The 18,302-nt window shown below is 33.0% G+C and overlaps 1 protein-coding gene across 1 annotated transcript in view; it reads right to left on the bottom strand.

The window, feature by feature from the left end:
- Window positions 1–18,302, bottom strand: part of Hcn1 (hyperpolarization activated cyclic nucleotide gated potassium channel 1) — a 363,268-nt gene that overhangs the window by 36,199 nt on the left and 308,767 nt on the right. The window contains exon 6 of the mRNA XM_076856146.2: window positions 7,548–7,788. Within this exon, the coding sequence (XP_076712261.1) occupies window positions 7,548–7,788 (241 nt within the window). The remainder of the gene's footprint in view (window positions 1–7,547; window positions 7,789–18,302) is intronic.

Below are 18,302 nucleotides of genomic sequence, written 5' to 3'. Positions count from 1 at the left end.
TATTTATTCAGACATTTTAGAAGAGTATAAAGCATACTCCTCACTGAATCCCTGATTCTTGTGGTTTAACAGTAATATAGACTTGACATGCTCAACTTAAAGAAAAGTCAAAACTAGTAAATAAAAAAACTGACCCTACTGATTTTAAGACGTCGTGGATAACAAAAGCTAGTAAATTTCAAACTGTATAACATGATAAATGAGTATATGTTATTATTACACTCCAACTACTTCACATTATCTTCTTAGATGTTTTAATCAAACAAATAATGACTGACTTTGGAAAAGCATTAGAAGCAGTGCAGACCTATTTTTTTCATAAACTACTGAATGAAGGCTCATGCTTCCAGTACCCTGGAGTCCACTAAGAGCAACCTCATGTCAGTAGAGTAAAAATATGAGTGAGGCCAAAAGCCACAAATAGAAACAAAATATTTAACAGAAAATCTCACTGAAGTGAGTTAAGTTGAATAAGTAAAAATAGCAGCATATGTACAGTTCTCAAAATTCAGAACCTCAGAACACACATTAGCAAATATAAAATATTAGCAATCAAGTAATGTAAATTATCATGTCACAATGGATGAAATTAAGAATTATTAATAGAACACAGCTTGGAAATTTCCAAAATTTAAAACAGGTTGAATAGAATATGCATGAAGGAAGAAATCTCATAGATATTTTAAAAATAATTTGAAACAAAGAAAATAAAATATGAAATCAAATTTATGGAAGGCAGTAAAAGCAGTGCTTAGAGAGAAAAGTATATTATAGAGCATTAATATATACTTTAAAGTGAAAGAAATATGTAAAATTAATAGTCTAAGCTTCCATATTAGCAAATAGGAAAATAGGAGCAATTTAAGCCTAAAGCCAGAAGAATAAGGATATAATAAAAGTTGGAGCAGAGATCAATAAATTTGAAAAAAGAGAAGAAAAAAAAAAATGAACCAAAGTCTAGTTCTTTCAGTTTTTCTAAAGAAATATTGTATAAAAACTAAAGCAAGGGCTGTGGTTGTGGCTCATTGATAGAGTGCTTGTCTAGCATATGTGAGGCACTGGGTTCAATTCTTAGCACCACATATAAAAAAATAAAATAAAGGTCCATCAAATATATATATATATAAATTCCAGGAAAGTACAAACAAAAAAAGTACTAACAAAATTTACACTCTTATGAGATAACCTGAATAAATTCTACATCTATAACATAAAGAAACTGCATCAAAAATTTAATGACATTGTGAAAACCTAATCACAAGGTCCCAATGTTTTCATGGACTCTGACATTTAGAACACTATCAAGTATTCTACCTGGGATTTAAGAAAGCAATGACAATAATTCTCCAGACCCTCCTCTAGGAAATGGAAGTAGTAGAAGGAGCACAACCTAATGCACTCTAAGAAGTGAGAATTGGCCTAATACAAAACCCAGAAAATATGTTTCTGGAATAAAAATGTATGGGGCAACCACTCTTATGGAGACAGATACAAAATTCATGGCCAAAATATTATCAAATCAAATTCAACATTTTCATACATTAAAAAAAAAAAAAACAACCTTTTTCAGGCCTGTAAGCCTGATTTAACATTCAAAGTCAAACTCAATCAATTTGATCTACCATGTCAACAAGCTACAGATGGAAACCAAAATCAAAAACCCAATGTCACAGAATTGGCACAAAGTCAAGCAAATAAAAAAAATCGATATTATTCAATAGCTATTCATGATGTTTCTTTAAAAAGTCAGGAAAGTTGAAATGAAGAAAATTTTCTTCACTCTGAGTAACTACATAAAACAAACAAACAAAAGAACCTTCAAACCAACATCCTACTTAATGTTTTAATGGTGAAAAGAAAATTGATGCTTTCTCCCCATCAGGATCAAGATAAAGTTACTTTCTTTCACTAGTTTAATTCAATACCATACTGGAAGTCCTTGCCAATGAAGCAAGGCAAGAAAATTTACTAAAATGCATATAAATTGGAAATAAAGAAATAATACTATTTTAATTTGCAGAAGACAAGATTGTCTATGTAGAAAAGTTATAAAGAATTAACAAAAAAACTCATACAACAAATGAGAGAGTATGTCAAGGTCTTTGGATAAATGGTTCGTATAGGAAATTGAATTGGCCATATAACAGCAGTTAATAATTGGAATTTGAACTTAAGTAAAACATTTATATAACACTATAGACCATATGATTTCAATTTCCATTGCATTTAAGAAAAAATAATTTAAACAGATCAGTAGTTTTCTTTGGGCTTGGGAATGGGGCGGGGAGACTGAATATATGATGCACATGGTAGTTTTTCTTCTGGATAATGAAGTTACTCTGTATAATACTATAAGGGTAGATGCAAGACAATTAAACATCTGGCAAATCCTCTAGAATTTTATAGCACAGCGACTCGGCTTATGGTGTGCAAATAAAAGATAGTTTAGGAAGCCAGAAGATTTCAGGATTAAATGCAGAATGTGACCAAATAATATAAATGCATTACAACTGTATGAAATGATCTCACTAAAGGGGATAAACGTTAAAATACTGACCTAAGTATCTTTGGAAATGAGCAGAGTTTGTAGGATGTAAGGCAAAAGTAATCTACATGGCTTGGACTCCAGTTGATAGACTTGCTAACAGTTATGGAACAACATTGCCTGTGTACTAGAGTTGAATAGTTATGTATAGAGATGATAGACAATGGGAACCTCAAATCTTACTGTTGAGTGAGGAGTTACAGATAAGCAAAAAGAAGAGGCTAAAATACTTCATATTGTTGTGGATTATAATTATAAAATTAATATGAATTCATATTTAGCTTCATATAGATATGAATGGTTGCATACAGAAATATGTATTTACTTATATGCATATATAAACAGGTTACTGTTTGTATGAATGTGTGTGAGTGTGTGTGTGTGCATACAATGAGAGGGCCTAATAACTTCCTGGCTTAACATCCCAGAAGTAGTGATCGCACTCAGTATTGTAACCTTCATTCAAATATTTTTATTCAATGATAGAATCAAGGGCTCCTTGAAGAAATGGATAATTCTAAACTGTGTAGGAAATATACCACATGAGCTGGAAGCATCTTGCAATTCCAGAAAACAAACAAACAAAAAATTAAATTTAAAAAGGAAACTCTTATCCACAAAAATAGAAATATTACCAAGGGGCACAGGGTACAAATGAAAGAAACCACACAATTAATGAAGTATTATTGAATTATCACCAAATTATGAAATAATTACTCATGTTTCCATACTGATATAAACTAATGATGAAAAGGTTGTGGTAATAAAGGTACATTGATAGATGATTGGTGGGACTGAAAATTAGTATAACCACTCTGGAAGCAGCATAGGGAATCCTCAAACGACTATGAATAGAACCACTATAGAACTGGGGTTAAATTTGACATAATCACAGATGCATGAAATACAATTTGTTTCATTTCAATCCAAGTACTTCCTACTTGGCTTCCCTCCTCCCTCTCCCTACTTTCCTTCTTCTACTCTAGTGGTCTCCATTCTATTTATTTATAGTTTTATTTTAAATTAGTGATATATGGATACACACACACACACACACACACACACACACATATATATATACACACACATACATACATACACACACATGTAGAGGTGAAATTCACTGTGGTATATCATATATGTACATGGGCTAGTTTGGCTAGTTTCATTCCACAGATCTTTCCTTTTCCCATCCCTTTTCTCTTCCCCTAAATTCTCTTCGGCTACTCCACTGATCTCTCTGCTGTTTCATGGGATTCCCTCCCCCTCATTTTCCACTTATTTTGGTCTACCTTCCAAATATGAGAGAAAATATTCAACCCTTGATTTTCTGAATCTGGGCTTAGCATGATGTTCTTCAGTTCCATCCATTTACCATGAAATTCTATAATGTCTTTCTTTATGGCTATGTAAAACTCCATTGTGTATACATATCATATTTTCTTAATCCAGTTATCTCTTTATGGACACTTTAACAGGTTCCATAGCTTGACTATCATGAATGGTGCTACTATAAACATTGATGTGGCTGTATCACTCACTATATGCAGATCTTTTTGATAAATACAGAAGAGTGGGATACGCTGGGTTATATGGTGGTTCTATTCCTATTCCTTTTGAAGAATCTCCATTCTGCTTTCCAGAGTGTTTAGACTAATTTTTAGTCCTACAGAAATGTATGAGTGTACTTTTTCCCTCGGATTCTGGCCCGCATTTACTATTATTTGTATTCTGGATGATTGCCTGCTCTAACTTAACTGAGAAATCTCAATGTAGTTTTTGATTTGCATTTCTCTGATTATTAGGGGTAGCTACTCTCATGTCAGACAAAGTACACTTTAAGACAAAATTAATCAGAAGAGACAAAGAAGGTCACTTCATACTGCTTATGAGAATCATTAAAAAAAAAACAAAATATAATTATCATAAATATTTATGTCACAAGTTCAGTGTACTTACATACATAAAACAAACCCTTCTGAATACAAATAATCAAATAGACCACAATACATTAATACTCATAAGACAGGAGATAGAAATGAAGACCACAGAGAATAGGTGGTCCCACCAGCCCAAATTAAAACCCTAAGTTAAAGCCTGTTTTTATTTTATTTTATTTTTTTAAAATTTTGTCTGCCTGACTGGAAGGACCCATTCTTGCTTGGATGCCCATAAATTCTATTGTTGCGCCAGGTTTCCTGGACCATTCTAACATTGATCAACCCCAAAGAATAGAAACTCTTTTGAAAATGTGTATTCCAATATATTAGAAAACCTAGAAGATACTGACAAGATTAACTTCTCTAACAGGAGAGCAAAACCTGTTATCCAAAGTCTTTAAGAAATCACCCAAAGACCTACAATGACAGCAAAACTACAGACCAACCTCATTTATAAACAGATATCCTACAGTGTGTTAAAGAAATAAGACACCAGGAAAAAATGCTTTTATCTCAGAAATGATCTTATAGCTTGACATGAAATTCACTGACATGGCTGACTTCACTCACAGGTTAATTCACATACATCTAGGAAGACACATATTCCAGTCCTGTATAAAATCTTAATCATGTTACCAAATATAGTTGTCAAATATTTAAGAGCTTTTTGAATTCACAAAACATAGTTAAATTCACAAATCTACTCTTTTTTTTTAAAGAGAGAGAGAGAGAGAGAGAGAGAGAGAGAGAGAGAGAGAGAATTTTAATATTTATTTTTTAGTTTTCGGCGGACACAACATCTTTGTTTGTATGTGGTGCTGAGGATCGAACCCGGGCCGCACGCATGCCAGGCGACTGCGCTACCACTTGAGCCACATTCCCAGCCCACAAATCTACTCTTAATGCATAAAATATAAAGTCCCTTTTCAACATTTTTATCACACCCATCAAAATTGCCTGTGTGATGTGTTTCCTTCAGCACCCCCCCCCCACTGGCCTGTATACATATGCTTTTATTTCTTACCCTACCAGATTTCAATTAGTTCTTTCTTTTATCTTCATTCAAATATTAGTTCTCTGCTGTTTCTAAAGTAGACCCTATTAGATCCTTAGTGTTTCCTAATGGTTTTCCTTAGCATAAGTTACTCAAAGTCTAAGGAGCTAATGAGAAAACATAGAATCATTGTGCCAAGAAAGAAGAGTAGGCAGAAATGGAAAGCTAGAAACTTCAAAGTTGCCCTTAATGGTCAGCAAAAATCAAAATAATTAATCTGAGTCAATGTATATTACTCAGCCACTATATGCTAAAATATAATAACCTTAGAGTTATTTTAATATTAGCATTCAGAACTCTTCCTAATAAATGTTAATTGTGACTAAGACAATTTCTAAACTTATTTTTTTGTAGTTGTAGATGAACAGCATGCCTTGACTTTATTTGTTCCATTTTTATATGCTGCTAAGGATCAAACTCAGTGCCTCACACATGTTAGGCAAGTGCTCTGTCACTAAGCTACATCCCCAGCCCTAAACTTGACTTATTATTAAAGAAACATTAAGAAATTTTGCAGAAAGGATGAAATCATCTATTAGCAATTGTGGAAAAATTCTCTTTAGGGGAAAAATATAGATTCTTACCTTTCTGTACTCCCAAGTATACTTCAGATGGATTAATACTAATGTAATAAAGGTATGTACTACAACAAAAAATATAGTAGATTATGATTATAAAGTAATGGTAATAATACATGTGGTAAAAATAAAGAGATGAAAATATGGAAAGCAATTCCCTAATTGTGCAGTGTATAAAACATATTTGAAGGACACAAAATCTCTAGTGCCTTAAGAAAGGACAGACTAATTCACATAAATAGCAGTAATGTTGAGAATGTTGAAAGCTTCCATGAACAAAGTTAAGAATCAAAGCCCAACCTTGGAGAAGGTAATCACAGCATATGTAAGAAATGTATTAGGAATGTTTCTACAAATATTTGAAAACACAGTAGAAATGTGTGCAAAGTATAGGAATAAAAAAAAAAGTCCACAACTGAGATAAATCTGTGAAGAAATGCATTAACCTCAACAGAAATAACAAAAATGCAAACTCAACAATAAGTAAATGCCATTTTTATTTGTTAAGAGGAAAAAATAAAAACAAACTGTCAATGCAAACATACAGTTTTATCTAAAGCATCTTGGTGCTATTTATCTTAGTTTAAAAATACATATGCTCTTTAACCCAGTAACTCAACCACTAGGCAATTTTTGTAAAAGTGATGTGTGTGTGTGTGTGTGTGTGTGTGTGTGTGTATATATATATATATATATATATATATATATATATATATATTAGCCTTATTGTAGGAAAAAGTTGGAAACAATCCAAATTTCCAGACTTTTTGGCAACATGAGCTGCCAATGTAATAAAGGCTACATTTCTCAACCTTCCTCAGAACTAGAGGTGATCCTTTGATTAAATTCTGGATAATCCTATGTGAATATCAGTGATGCTGGCAATTTGGGGGCACATATCTAAAAATCAACTACTAGCTTTTCCTTTCTTCTGTTCTCTCTGCACCATCCCATGGGGAACATGTCAAAATATGGTAGAAAAAAATCAGTTCTTCCCATGTGGGCAAGAAGAAAGAAAATTAAAAAAGAAATACTCTAGTGTGTGACAGACTGATAAAATAAATGGAATCTAGGTTCCTGAAAACTCTTGCAGAGAGACCTCCAACTCTTTGTGAACCTTGGAATGACAGAAAATTATACTTTTAATCTGGCTTAAGCAACTAATATTTAGTTACAGCAAAAAAAAAAAAAAAGAAAAGAAAAGAAAAGAAAGAAAGAAACAATACCCCAACCAATGTGGTAGTACATGCACATGCATTGAACCTGTGTTCTCGAAATATGAGAAATTGTAGCAACTTTTGTCAGAATTCAGTTACAAGTTTATATTCAAATTCCACATACTATCATTATTACATGTCCAAAATTCTGGACAAGACATGAATCTTCCACTACTAAAATTTCATCTTAGTTGCATTTTGTGTTTTACTAACCTCCAAAGTAAGAGCCATCTGTCAGCTTCATTTCTTTACTGGATTTTGTGATGACACCAGCGACACCATGTTGAATGAAATACATTTTTTTACCCACAGCGCCTTCTCGTATGATATAATCTCCTGGTTGAAACACTTCAAATCTCAACTTGCTCAGCATGGCAGTCACAAAATTAGGATCCGCATTGGCAAAAAGAGGCATGGTAGCCACCAGTTTTCGACAGTTGAAGTTGACTATCTCCTAAAAATGGCAAGAGTAAACAAAAGTATTAAGAGATGTTGTAATCAGATGTGGGAGAAAAGCATGTTTTGAAGTTCAAAAAATATATGTTACATAACATTGCAATTTTAAGTTAGAATAAAAAATACATAAATTCCAAAGGTCTAATATCTAAATTCTCATCACTTTCAGGAATTGTTTTTATTTTTAGTTTTCTTCTGATGAAATTTGGCTTTCCCACCACTGAGAATAGTATAGGAATGTAACTGTTTTTAATATTTTCTAATTAAATATGTAAACATCTTAATTGGAGAATATCTAATTTCTTTATTACTCTCTACGAGAGTAATAAATTCTCTACGAGAATTTGAAAACCCCAAATGTGGAAGTTTAGTCTTCCTTTCATGTTTTAGTCAAGAAGAGAAAAAAAACACATTACTTCCTCTTAGCTATATAATATTACTCTTCTCCATAACACTGTGTCAAACAATTTAAATTGTACATACAGGGTTATGGTTTCTAAAACAAGGGCCTCACTGTCTGCCAGAAAAAAAAAAAAAAAACACTTTAATGCATTTCCTTAAAGTCTGTCATTCACTTTAGAGTGAGAACAATGGAGAGTACAGAGAAAGGTTATCCAAAGGTTATCCAATCTAAAATCATAAATTCAATCTGTGCCTGGGCTGGATCAGAAAATTTCTCTTTCCAAAGCCTCTTGGGTTTCCATTGGAAGTCTTGGGCTGGAGAGAGGCCACGTTCCCATTTCTGACTTTGATTTCTAGGGACAGTGCAATTTTAAATTAAGAGATCTGCATGTTTGGTTTCATTTTGTAGATTCTGGTCCAAATTAGACTTACTGTTATCTTTCTGGACCAAAATAGAGATATGGGGAAAACATTTTTAATCTTATAAATCAGATATATGATAGAATAGACAATGGTAATCTGAGTTTCACCAGAAAACCACTTCTTAGAAATTCCTTCACTAAGAACACCCAGGAAAATGATTGGTCTGAATTTGGAATCTTGCTTAAGAGATACAGAAAATTCTCCTAAGGAGGTGGAAGGAGAGAAAAATGAAATGAAGGTAATTAACTGAGTCTGAGTACTGAGTCCACTACCTTGGGAAAACGTGTTATGCAAAATCCATGATGCTATGACTGAAAATAGTCCCTGATCTGACTTCATAAGATGGTACCTGATATCATCTTGGGATAGACAAAAAAATTCTATCTGATGAAGAAAGAAAAAGTATCACATATACACAACGGAGTACTACTGAGTCATAAAAAAGATGAAATCCTGTCATTTGGGGCAATATAGTTAGAATTGGAGATCATATTAAATTAAATGAACTAAGTATAGAAAGGCAAGTCACATGATCTCACTTATAAACAGACTCTAAAAAATTTGATCCCATGGCAGTTGAGAGTGGTATGCTTGCTGTCAGAGACAGAGAAGAGTAGAAAGGAGTGAAAGATAGGAAGACGTTCATCAATTGGTATCAAGTTAGAGTTAGATAGGAACAAGAAGTTCTGAGGTGCTATTGCATAGTCTTGGAATATAGCTAACAATAATGTATTGTGTACTTCAAAAAGATAAAATAAAAGGAGTTTTAAGTCTCCCTATAAAGAAATGAAAAAATGTTTAGACAGATGTGTTTGTTTTGATTGGAACATTACAGAATACATACATCTATAAAAACATAACATGGTAACCCATAAATAAGTGCATAGGTTAAATAAATTTAATTAAAAACAGTTCCAGCTGAAACGGAGGGTACATTTTAGATCCACTTGGGGGAGGGGCATAGCATTTCATACTCAACAATATTCTGTGAGTTCAGCAGAAAAAAATAGTTCCTTTAACAGTAGAGCTTCATGAAAGATAATAAAATACTTAAAAATCGGCAACAATAAACAGAAACTAAACAAGGCAACACAGACAAGAGAAAGATATTACATGTGGTATTTGTGCAGCAGCATCTTATCCTGGGTAATTCATACTCAACTCAATGGTTGGCTGTGTCTGTGGTGATTTGTAATCTATTTTATCTGGTGCTAAACATTTGGGGTATAAGGTGTGTGACCATCATAATGTTCAGCCCATAGTAAGTGCTCAGTAAATATGCATGCATATGATATAAAAAGGAAGAAAAGAAGGGGGAGGGAGAGAGGGTAGTCCTAAACTGGGGGAAAATGTGCTCACAAACATTAGTTTTATTCTCTTTGGGAAATAGTCACCTTCAAACTCTCACACTGCTTTCTCAAGCAAGTGTTGTGAGAAACAAGCCTCATGTATATGAAAGATATCCTTTCTGCCATTCAAAATAATTTTATAGGAAAAAAAAACACAGGAAAATTAAAGGTGAAATGGAATTAAAGATTTAGAGATAATGTCATTTAAAAAATGCAGAAAAATTGGTTATTTCACATGATCTCACACGTGAAATGACAGAATAATACCATGTGGGAAACAAAATACATTTGATTGTAGAAGAAGTAAGTGTTCAAGTGATAATAAAATGGAAAATATTTCATATATATTCTTTGATTTGGATTATATAAATTTTTCACTTCACTATTGTCTCACATTTTATTTTAGAAAGTAATTTGAAATATTTTCATAATATTTCAACTGATCTTTCTTTCCATAACTTTATATGATATGGTATATATTCAGATATATCACTTGAAATTGCTCTGCTTATAATACTGTCAGGGTAATTTAATTTTATTACTTTTGTTTGAAGGAATCCATTCATTCTTTTCCTCTCTCTATAGAACTTTTACTTCCACATGAATGTGTTTGATTGAAAACATAAATCCTCAGAAACAAATTATAGGGAAATATGAAGTGAGACACACTTCTTTGGTTCTAAAATCTTTCCTTTTACATATTTTCATACGTGTACATGGGAAAATTATGTTAAATTTATTCTACTGTCTTTCCTGCCCAACTTCCCTTTCTTCCCCTTTGTCTAATCTATTGAACTTCTCTTTTCTTGTCCTATCATGTTCATTGTGGTTTAGCTTCCAAATATCAGCAAAAACATTTGACCTTTGGGTTTTTGTTTTGGTTTTGGGGTTTGCTTTTTGTACTTAGCACATGTACTTTTGAGTATTATTTAGTAGAAACAATCATATTAGTCTAGAAGAGAAGTAAAAGTTTTGAAAGCTCCTATCAATTACATTTCTTAATGGCATATTTTCTTGGGAAAAAAATCAAAATTATTAGTATCTCTCCATAAGCAAAGCATGACTTTGAGTGTTCATCCTCCATCAATCCCATTTCTTTATTGCACTCTCACTTGAATGAAACACAAAGTTATTAATATATGTAGTCTCTATCTATATTCTTTATGGTGGTTGCTATAATTAGCTCTGTGAGCACAATGTATGGCTTGAGCTCCAGGTATCATCTATCTGGATTAAACTGAAGAAAGTTCACTTGATGATGTCCTGACAATAATGAAGTACTCCAAACTACTAAGGCATTTAAGATATTATTGTTTTTAAAAAAATATAATCCTTTTTTTTTACTGCAGCATCTTATAGCAGCAGAAAGTATAGACATATCAAAAACAAACAAACAAATACAAACATCAACAACAACAACAAAAGTTCATGGAGATGAGAGCATTTCATAGGGACCCTGGGGTCAGCTGAAAGAGTACCTGCAGTCAAAGCTGAGTCACTTTGAGAAACAAACCACATCATATAACGTTAGATGAACCTAGAGCATAAAATAAATAACCAAGGGCCCATACAGATAGAGAGAAGTGACAAAATAAATTGAACTAGATCAATCTCCTGTTCAAATCTTGAACAGAGACTTCTTTCTGAAGAAAGTGAGGCACAATTCCCCATTCTTCTGGGGTGGGCTGAGCTTAGTGACTTCCTTTAAAGAGCACAAGAAGGAACAGGGGAGAAGGCACAGCTTTACCGTGGGGATACATGGCTAATCCCACTTCAAACAAGATGGTCAATGTTAAATCAATAGTGATAACTAATGCCCATTACATGTACCTTCATATGGCATAATTAGGACATTTTATTTATGTGGTGTTCTTCCCAACATCCATTAACCCAGTTTAAACATGATGAAAACATCAATACGCCCCAGTTGAGGCCCATTCTACAGGAATCTTGACCAGCATTCCTCAAGTCTGTTAATGTGATCAAAAACAAGGGAATTCTGAGAAAATTGTCACAACTAAGAGGAAACTAAGGAGACATGATGATTGTGTAATGTCATTTCCTGATACAATTCTGGGACAGAAAAAAGAAAATTCAATAAAAGCCAAGAAAATCTGGATAATGTTCAGAGTCAAACAATAATGCCTCAATATATATCATTCACTTACTGTGAACATACTAATAGTTCGGCACCATGATCAAGTGAGGTTCATTCCAGGGATGCAAGGTTGGTTCAACATAAGGAAATCAATAAATACAATTCATTACATCAATAGACTAAAGATAAGAATAATAATATGATTGTATCAATTGATGCAGAGAAAGCATTGACAAAATACAGCACCCCATCTGTTCAAAACGTTAGAAAAACTAGAGATAGTAGGAATATACCTCATCATTGTAAAAGGTATCTATGCTAAACTTAAGGCCAATATCATTCTACATGCAAAAAAAAATATGGAAGCTTTCCCTTTAAAAACTAAAACAAGACAGGGATGCCCTCTTTCACCACTTTTATTCAACATAGTCCTTGAAACTCTAGCCAGAGCAATTAGAAAGATGAAAGAAATTAAAGAGCTACAAATAGGAAAAGAAGAACTCAAACTATCATTATTTGATGATAACAAAATTCTATACTTGAGGATCCAAGAAACTCTACCAGAAAACATCTAGAATTAATAAACAAATTCAGTAAAGTAGCAGGATATAAAATTAATACCCATAAACCAAATGCATTCCTATACATCAGTGATGAATCCTCTGAAAGACAAATTAGGAAAACTACCCCATTCATCATAGCATCAAAAAAAAAAAATAGATGGAAATCAACTTAGCAAAAGAAGTGAAAGACCTCTACAATGAAAATTACAGAACACTAAAAGAGAAATTGAAGAAGATCTTAGAAGATGGAAAGACCTCCCATGCTCTTGGATAGGTAAAATTAATGTTGTTAAAATGGCCATACTTTCCAAAGTGCTATACAGATTCAATGTGATTCCAATTAAAATACCAACATCATTCCTTATAGAAATATAAAAGGCAATCATGAAATTCATTTGGAAAAATAAGAGGCCCACAATATCCAAAGCAATCCTTAGCAAGAAGAGTGAAGCAGGAGGCATCACAACAACAGAACTTAAACTATTCTACAAACCTATAGTAACAAAACGGCATGGTATTGGCACCAATCTAGACATGTAGTCCAATGGTACAGAATAGAAGGCACAGAGACAAACCCACATAAATACAGTTATCTCGTACTAGACAAAGGAGCCAAAAACAGGCATTGGAGAAATGATAGCCTCTTCAACATATGGTGCTAGGAGAACTGGAAATCTATATGCAGCCAAATGAAAATAAATCCCTCTCTCTCACCATGAACAACACTTAACTCAAAGTGGATCAAGGACCTAGGAATTAGACCAGAGACCCTGTGCCTAATAGAGGAAAAAGTAGTCCCACGTCTTCATCATGTCAGATTAGGCCCTGAATTCCTTTACAATACTCCTAAAGTTTAAGAAATAAAATCAAGAATCCCATAAATGGGATGGATTCAAACCAAAAAGCTTCTTTTAAGCAAAAGAAACAATCAATGAGGTGAAGAGAAAGCCTACATTTGGGGAGCGAACTTTTGCCAGATGCATGTCAGATAGGGCACTAATCTCTAGGATATATAAAGAACTCAAAAAAGTTCACACCACAAAAAAAAACCCAATTAATAAATGGGTTAAGGAGCTAAACCAACACTTCTCAGAAGAAGATATACAATCAATTAACAAATACATGAAAAAATGTTCAACATCTCTAGTAATTAGAGAAATGCAAATCAAAACCATTCTATGATTTCATCTCATGGCAGTTATCAAGACTATAAACAACAATAAATATTGGTGAGGATGTGGGGGGAAAGGCACACTCAAACATTGCTGTTGGGACTACGAATTGGTGCAACCACTCTGCAAAGCAGTATGGAGATTCCTTAGAAAATGGAATGGTACCACCTTTTGACCCAGCTGTCCTACTCTTCAGTCTATACCCAATAGTCTTAAAGACAGAATACTATAATAATGAAGCCACATCAATGTTTATACCAACTCAATTAACAATAGCTAAACTGTGAAAGCAAATTTGATGTCCTTCAATAGAAGAATGGGTAAAGAAGTTGTGGTATATATACACAATGGAATATTACTCAGCATAAGAGAATAAAATTATGGAATTTGCAGGTAAATGGGTGGAGTTGGAGAATATCATGTTAAGCAAAGTAAGCCAATCCCAGAAAACCAAAGGCCAATTGTTTTGCTCTAATCAGTGGACACTGATCTGTAATGAGGGAGGGCATGGGAAAAATGGAGGAACTTTGATTGGGTAAAGGAAAGAGAAGGGAGAGGAGGGAGTATAGGGGCAGGAAAGATGGTGGAATGTGATAGACATTATTACCCTAGGTACATGCATGACTGCACATATGGTGCAGTGCTACATCAGATACAGAGAAATGAAAAGTTGAGTTGCAATTGTATGGGATGAATAGAAGTGTATTCTGCTATCATATATACCTAATTAATATAAATACATAAATATAAAAAAATAGTTATAGCACATGTACCATACTAAAATAAAATAATGATATTAAAATAGGTGAAATTGGGCATGAGGTAAATAGTATCACTCTATGAAAATAAGTAAAGTAGGTAGTAAATAGGATCTCTGTATTATTATGTAAACACAAAAGTATTCTAAAATAAAAAGGTTTATTAAAGATGTAATTGCTAGAATTTTTTATTTTTTATTTTTTAGTTGTAGATGGACACAATACTTTTATTTTATTTATTTATGTTTATGTAGTGCTGAGGATCAAAAACAGGGCCTCACATATGTGAGGCAAGATCTCTATCGCTGAGCCATAATCCCAGTCCCAGTCGCTAGTCTTTATAAAAAGAAAAGAGGTATTTTGTCTTGGGTTTAAAGCACATTTTCTTTAAAAACTTATCTAAAAGCAAGGTCAAAAAAGATTTATTAGTAAATATTTGAAAACACTCATATCATAATGCAGTATGATAAAAAATACCAAGGGGCTGAATGTATCTCTTTCTATTGCTCAGAAGTCCATAACTAAATCATTAAGAACAAAAAAATTATATGAGTATCTTATAATTTTCACCCATAGACATATGTTTCTCTCCAATATATATTTTACAAACACAAAAATCCATAATCATCTCAAGTAGGAAATTTATTTTGCTTCAACAAAGGTACCAGAAATGAAGAAATTTCTTCCTTAAAGAAATATTATCACATAACTTAAATAGTACCAATGTATTTTCTATTTTAATACATTTTAAGTTGTCAACTAGCAAAACAATGGATTTCTAAGGTTACTGATTTCATCTCTTCTTAAAATTTCAAAATCAGCTCACTTAAATTAATTTATACATGAGATTATTATTTTTAAAATTATTTGGATAAAATAAGCTACAATAACTCATAAAGGCAAATGTCAATTTTTTTCTTATATATGTTAGAGAAAGGTGTAGAAGAAAAAAAAAGAAGTCATGTAAGCAAAAGGAAGATATTTTGATAGAAAAATATTGGGGGAGGGTGCAGGAGAAAGAAAGGGTACTGGGGAATGAAATTGATCAAATTATATTATATGCATGCACAAATATGCCACAATGAAATTCACTATTTTAACAATTATTGTAAACCAATAAGAACTAAGTAAGTTAAAAACAAAAATATATAAAATAAATGACAATAAATATTTAGTTTAAAGAAAATTCATTTAGTAAATATACTGTTTATTAGGTTCTTGAGAGTGGACTTGCTTAACGGATGATAATTATGACAAGTGTCATGATCCATAGAGGATATTTTGCATATAAAAGGAACAATATGTTTTAAGTGTGCTGTCTAAACAAATGCAAAGAATGTATTTCTGAAATAGTCTTTGAATAAGGTGTCACACAGTAAAATGCATGAGGCTTGCAGTTTCATTTATTCTTTTGAAGAAAAGCTCAGACAGAACAGTAATTGCCCAGAAAGACAGGCTGGCCGCCTTGGCACCTGGAGAGTATTTTCTCCCTCAGAGCTTGCCAACTAAGTTCTCAAATTCCTAGCTGGAAACAAAACATTGGAAAGCCAAATAAATACACTCAGATGCTTTGGGAAGTGAAGCAGATTATTCCCTCTAATATCTCAAGTTATTTTAAAAAAAATGTTATCCAGATCCTAAGTTAGAATCCAAAGTGCAAATTTATTTATATTAGTTGAGCAGGTATTTTTTTTGGGGGGGAGGGTACTGGGTATTGAACTGAAGAGTACTCAATTACTGAGCCATATCCCCATCCCTATTTTGTATTTTATTTAGAGACAAGGTCTTACTTAGGTGCTTAGTGCCTTGCCATTCTTGAGACTGGCTTTGAACTCGCTATCTTCCTGCCTCAGCCTCCCAAGCTGCTGGGATTAACGTATGCATCACTACACCCAGCTGAATAGGTATTTTAAAGATTATATGAGACAAAAAATTTAATGTGGGATTTTCCTGGGCCCTGCTATTCAACTAAGCTTAACAGTTATTTAAAACTTCTAAAATTCATGCATGCATGCATGCAGACACACAGATACACACACATTCAATATTTACTTTTGGATGCTTTTTGCTATATAGAAAGAAGTAATCCTGCTACAGAATAGTGCTAAGACTTTAAATAAATTTTCATCTCTTAAAAACGACCTAATATGACAATAAAACCACAACAAAGAACCTGACTTTGCTCTTATTTTGACATGATGTCAGTTTATTTCAGATATGAATGTCTTTGTCTTCAGAGTTCTTCACATTATTTTGCTAAAGTATGGCAGGGTGATTCACATTCATTTTTTGGTCACAGCATGGGAAGGTTTTTTCTTAGATACAACATAGACATAGTTACCTTCACACTTTTTTCTCCCAGTACTGGGGATTGAACATAGGAGCACTCTACACTGAGTGACATCACAGTCATTTTTCATTTTTTATTTTGAAATTAGGTTTACCTAAAATTCCTAGGTTGGTCTTACATTTTCTAATCGCTGGTTTAGCCTCACAAATAGCTGGGATTGTAGGTATCCACTGGTGCATCCAGATAAATGAGTACATTTTAAGTGTCCACAAATCTTAAGGGAATTTGTTCAAATCTATACAACTATGTCACTCCCAGATCCAGATCCAGAACATTTTTTAAATGGCTTTGTTTGGCTCCTGCTCAGCCAGTCCCAGAGGTTCTAGCTATCCTGATTTCTATCAATGTAACATGCTTTGTGTTTTTCAAATTCATCTAAGTAAAATCACTTGCTATGTAGTCTTATTTCTCGCTACTTTTTCTTACCATTATGATCTCACATGGGTGGTCTGATGGAGATTCATTCATTTTTGAAATTTTTGGCTGTATTTCATTGTTTGGGCATGTCATAATAATATTTATCCAACATGCTTTTCATGATAGTTGAGTTGTTTCAAGGTGTACACTAATAAAATAAAGTTGTGATGAACATTCTCAAATCATATGCTTGTTTCTCTCTTCTATGTGTTACAGTGGACTTTCTGGTTAATAGACTAAGCATATGTTTAATGTAAGGTAGCCCCAAAAGTTTTCCTAGATGATCACTATTTTGCTCTCATTCCAGCAATATATAAAGTTTCATTTGGTCAAGATCCATGACAAAATTTGATTTTATCATTCTTTTGAATTTTAGCCACTTGGGGGTATGAAAAGATATGTTATTGTTTTGCTTTTTACTTTTTGTAGTTTTGATAGAATTTCCCCATGGGTAATGCCATCATACACATTTTCTTAGCCAGTTGGTCAGTTGACCATCCTGTTCTGTGAAGTACCAAATCAAGAGTTTCTCCCTGATAGGAAAGGCAGCGGAATACAACAGACACTAGTATGGCAGTATGTATAAATGTGGCTGTATAACCAATGTGATCCTACAATCTGTACACGTGGTAAAAATAAGAATGCATACCCCATTTGAATTAAATGTATGATATATGATATCTCAAGATCATTATAATGTTTTGAGCAACCAATAAAAAAAAAGAAAAAGAAAAAGAAAAAAAAAGAATTCTCAGGGACTCAGGAGGTTGAGGCAGGAGGATTGCAACAAGGGCTGGGGATGTGGCTCAATGGTTAAGTGTTCCTGGACTGAATTGAATCTCTGGTATAGCTTGTAATATAGCTTGGAAATTATCTTTTTCCAAACAAGAATTGCATTAGCAGATTATAATTAAAAGAGAATCATATTTCCATACAGATGTTATAACTCAAATTTCTGTTTATAGGATATAACATATTTT

This window comes from Callospermophilus lateralis, chromosome 5 (assembly GCF_048772815.1).
Source record: "Callospermophilus lateralis isolate mCalLat2 chromosome 5, mCalLat2.hap1, whole genome shotgun sequence".
NCBI lineage: Eukaryota > Metazoa > Chordata > Mammalia > Rodentia > Sciuridae > Callospermophilus > Callospermophilus lateralis.
This window is presented reverse-complemented; position numbering and strand designations above follow the sequence as displayed.